Source organism: Ipomoea nil, unplaced genomic scaffold, assembly GCF_001879475.1.
Source record: "Ipomoea nil cultivar Tokyo-kokei standard unplaced genomic scaffold, Asagao_1.1 scaffold0444, whole genome shotgun sequence".
Lineage (NCBI taxonomy): Eukaryota > Viridiplantae > Streptophyta > Magnoliopsida > Solanales > Convolvulaceae > Ipomoea > Ipomoea nil.
In genome coordinates, this window is record NW_017616872.1 from 992,418 (window position 1) to 997,197 (window position 4,780).

The window sequence follows — 4,780 nt, forward strand, 5'->3', positions numbered from 1 at the left end:
AAAAGTTATCATAGTAATAATCTCTATTTGTTGGTATAAGTTAGTGATTTATTCCATAATTGTTTAACTTTGGAGGCTTAAACCATAACATGGTTAACAAAAATTAAGGACTATATACTAACAACTATGGATTGAAGCCACTAATCACTGATAACTAGGAGACTAATACTATACTTTTCCCATATATTCATTACTTAAAAAAAAGAATTAAAAAATCAAACCTTTTCATATTGTAATAATTTTTATCAAAATTTTTAACAATCTCTTTCTTTAGTAAGATAATTAAGAACAATTACATGAGTGTTATGTGCATGTGATGGATAGTGAATTGTTTTTCCTTCTTAAAAAAAAATTGTAGCTATTTTCCAACTTTAATATCAATGTTGAAAATGTGAAATTTTGTTTCCATATTTTCAATTTGGAGAATATTTCAATTTGAACACATATATAAAAACTCTATTAAGTGTGTTTAATTGGAGGAATTCTTCATTTCTCTGTATTCAACATCTCTTGTTGAGAAAGTATCCTATGAATGTTTTGACTTCTTCAAACGACATTATTCTCTTCATCATTATATGAATTGTTATGTCTCTTCTGAAAGTATAACATTTTGATCATAACATTTTAGCTTCTTATGATATACTTTGTTTCTTCTAGTTTTCCATCTCTTATGGGAGATTGTTCTTTTGCTTGCTTGGATTTTCTACCAAAGAGTCTTTTCTTGTTGATTAAGTCTTATGCTTAAATTAGACTTTTCTTCTAGAAGATTTTCTCTTTTGTTGTGACATTTTATTATGATTATGCTCTCTTTTGCACTACTGGAAATTATGAAATTTAGACCACCTGAAAAGTGATCTTAAATCAAGTTGAAAGCAAAAAGTGGTCGGAAATAGCAACAATGGTTTTTCCGGATACCAAAAGTGGTCGGAACAAGGCTTTCGACTTGATTTAAGATCACTTTCAGGTGGTCGGAAAATTCCATAATTTTTAGCGGTGTTGTTTGATCTAATGTTAGCTTCTAATTTCGTAACATAGTTAAACAATATCATCAAAATCTATTAAGCACAACTATTTCAAATAGATGTCTTCAATTTTTGTTGAATTGGTGCTAAAAAACCTTTCAAATAGATCTCTTCTTTGGTAGGACAATTGTTGACAATTATGCTTGTATTGTGTCCGTTCATATGTATGATGGATAGTTAAGTATTTCTCTTTGTTACAAATTAAATTGGAATTGTTTTCAGCTGTGTTAACATAACTAGAAATATCAACTTTTGTTTTTTTCTTCTTCAATTTTAAGAATGTTTAATGTAAATATAAGCTCTTTCTTTCTTCTTATTTAAAAGTTATCATAGTTAATAATCTCTATTTGTTGGTATAAGTTAGTGATTTATTCCTTAATTGTTTAACTTTGGAGGCTTAAACCATAACATGGTTAATAAAAATGAAGGACTATATACTAACAACTATGAATTGAAACCACTAATCACTATAACTAGAGACTAATAATATACTTTACCCATATATACATTACTGTAAAAAAAAAAAATGAACAAAATTTAAAAATCAAACCTTTGCATATTGTAATAATTTTAATCAAAATTTTTAAATATTAATGATGTTCACCAATATAATTTTACTCTTCAAGCAACTTAAAATATCCATCCAAACTCTCAACATATTGACATGTTATTTTAGGAAGTTTTCTTAATATTTATTGTATGAAGCAAATAATACTTATCTTTGCATCTCAAAAAACAAAATACTTATCTGATTAACTTGTAATCTTATGATTACCAAAAGGTCTTTTATGATGGTTAGTTTAAGAAGATGAATCCATTGGCTGCCAATAAGAAGGTGATGAAGAGAAGGTCTCCTACTCCCATGAAGGTTCAGGTAAACATATATACACACATGCCATTGTTGTTTAATTTTGATGTTTGATGCATATAATAAGACTGAATACCCCTTCTTGCACTACATACACTTCCTCTTACTACCTTATTAGCTTACTATTGAGGAATGATGGGATTAGTGTTGGTTGTAATTATGTTAATAACACAACTTACTTTGACGAAATAAGATATTTTGAGAGTGTATATATGTTTTGGCTAGTATAAGGACTGTTGATGTTGTATTATTCCTTGTGCCAAATTGATTCATTTGAGGTTCTGCAACTTCCTGATGCTTACTTGGCCCGCACTATTTGATTGAGCAGGCTAAAGGTTAAGGTTCTAGGAGGGAGTATGGGTGTGTTGATGAAAACTCCATAGCTATGAGGAGAGGTCGAGAACTTCAAGCAAATCTTTCACCTCAATTTCCTAGTGTAGTCAAGTTCTTGCTCCATTCTCATACTACTAGTGGATATTGGTTGGTAAGCCCTGCCCACATAATTAATCATATCTCTTTAATTTAGTGTTAATTAGGTTAAATCAAGTAATCTAAGCATGCTTATCACTGTGCCATCATTCTCAAATATAATATAATATAATATAATGATCTGATCTGATAGGGTCTGCCAAAAGATTTCTGCACTTGTCATCTGCCAAACCATGATACTGCTATTATTTTGGTGGATGAAAATGGAAGAGAAACAGAGACCAAGTACCTTATTGAGAAGCATGGCCTGAGTGGTGGATGGAGAGGATTTTCCCTCCAACACAACTTGGTTCCCGGGGATGTTGTAGTTTTTCAGCTAATCCAACCTCTCAAGCTTAAGGTAGGTAACCCCATCCATAGCCTATCAGTGTCCTAGTTTTTCAACTTATCTTCAGCCTTCAAAGAATTAGCCTCATTTTTACTCCTTTTCCTTGTTTTAGGTGTACATTGTTCGGGCAAATGACTCGACAAATATTGCGGGTGCTATCAGCCTTCTGGATTTAAGTCATTATGCACACCCAATTGCAACTGGTATGTATGTTTTCCTTGTTCCTTTTGCATTAATTGAATAAAGTAAGTCTATAAAAAACCTAGCTAATTGATGTCCGATCCTCTCAGTTGTGTTACATTATATTGCCTCATCAACGGTAGACCTGCATTTGAGTGCTACTGACTCTGTTAAAATTAATGTAGTATCTGTTCATCATATCTACTTTCTAAATCTATTGAAGCACAAAAAGTCAATATCACTCCTGGCCACTAAGACTCAAGCACATGACTTCCCATTTGGGACAGTCAGGTCATTGGCTGATATATTGGTATTATTCTGAAGAATATATTGTATATTTTATATCTCATCAATATAGGCTTTATATTAGACACTGATTCACTAACAATTTCTCGATATTCATCCATCCATCCAACCAAACTATGCCAACTTGCACAAACCAACATATATAATATTCATTAGGACTGAAGCATATATGCATAACTTTTTCTGTTATTCCAGAGGGTTTACTGCTGGAAGGTGATGATATTGAGAAAAATGTGTTGAGAATTGAAGATGCTGCAGATCAGTTAACCAGAATACAACATGAAGGTGACAATCTGGAGAGACAAGTCTCTACCTCAGACCACTTATCTGCAGAGAATGTGGTTGAGTTTTCACAAGTGAAAAACTTCGAGGATTTTAAGGTTGTTGTCAACAACATAAACATAGATTCTGAGATCTCCGAAGATACCAGGCTCAAGTACTTTGAGATGTGCCGCAGTCGCAACGCGTATCTTCAGGAGCTTGAAGAGCCTAGGTTGAACTACACGCTAATCGCCGGGGCAATAACAGAAACTGTGAAAATCGCCGATGGCATCAAAGCTGCCACGCTCGCAACGGGCCGTGATGTTTTGGAAGTATGGGACAGAACTCTGATAGGGGTGGGGCATTTCAGCATGGAAGGGGGGTTTTTGCGCGGCAGGATAAGCGAACTGATTAGGCTGTGCGTGGCGGCCGAACTGGTTGCCGGAAAAGAGAAATAAAAAGCCATAGCTGAAGCGGAGATGAAACATCTCCTGTACAAGGTGTCAAAGGTGAGTGTGGTGATTAAGAATTTGGATGAGGAGATCCAGGCACACAGCGGCGGGGAGAGGGTAGAGGAGGTTTTCAAGAATGTTGCGAGTGCTAATTCTGTGCGAGGATCGTGCTGTCGTCTCATGATGCACCCCTCCCGTGCGACGACGGTGCGACCGTCTCATTGCCGATTCTCTACTTCTTCTATCTTTTATCACATACAAAATTGTAATTTTTTATGGTCCACAAAAAAATTGCCTAATATACTGCACCAATAAAAGAATTTCATCTAATTTCGAGTATTGTTTGTGTTGAGTTTGTCTCATATATGGATTAGGAATAAGTGTTTATCTCATACTAGGAGTAGGAGTGAAACGGGTAGACCTATTGTATAGGGATTGGATGCCTATAAATATATTGGTTGTATCCCTAAAGGGTTGTGTGTCACCACTATCACCATCAAATAATAAGAATATTGTTTCACTCCCGTGGATGTAGGCACATTGCCGAACCACGTAAATCTTGTCTTCTTTACCCTATTTGCCATTATTATTATTATTATTCTTATTCTTGTTAATCTCAACAAATTGGTATCAGAGCATAGTTGATATGGCTAGTTCAAGTACAAAATTCAAGGTATCAAAGTTTGATGGTATAAGGAATTTTGGGTTATGGCGGTCTAGGATAAAGGATTTGTTGGCATATCAGGGCCTTCTGAAAACCTTGAGGGCGGAAAATCCAGCAAATCTGGAAGAGGCTGATTGGAAGGAGTTGAAGAAGCAGGAAGCTACGGACGTGGTACATGCTGATGGCTCTTATTATAGTGAAGGTGATGTT

The 4,780-nt window shown here is 34.6% G+C and overlaps 1 protein-coding gene across 1 annotated transcript; it reads left to right on the forward strand.

Annotated features, from left to right (window-relative positions):
- Window positions 1-2,447: 2,447 nt before the first annotated feature.
- Window positions 2,448-3,912, forward strand: LOC109172895 (B3 domain-containing protein Os01g0234100-like). The gene is made up of 4 exons (XM_019322136.1): window positions 2,448-2,459; window positions 2,513-2,719; window positions 2,820-2,910; window positions 3,389-3,912. Exons 1-4 carry the CDS (start codon window positions 2,448-2,450, stop codon window positions 3,910-3,912), a joined length of 834 nt encoding a protein of 277 aa, XP_019177681.1.
- Window positions 3,913-4,780: the final 868 nt, after the last annotated feature.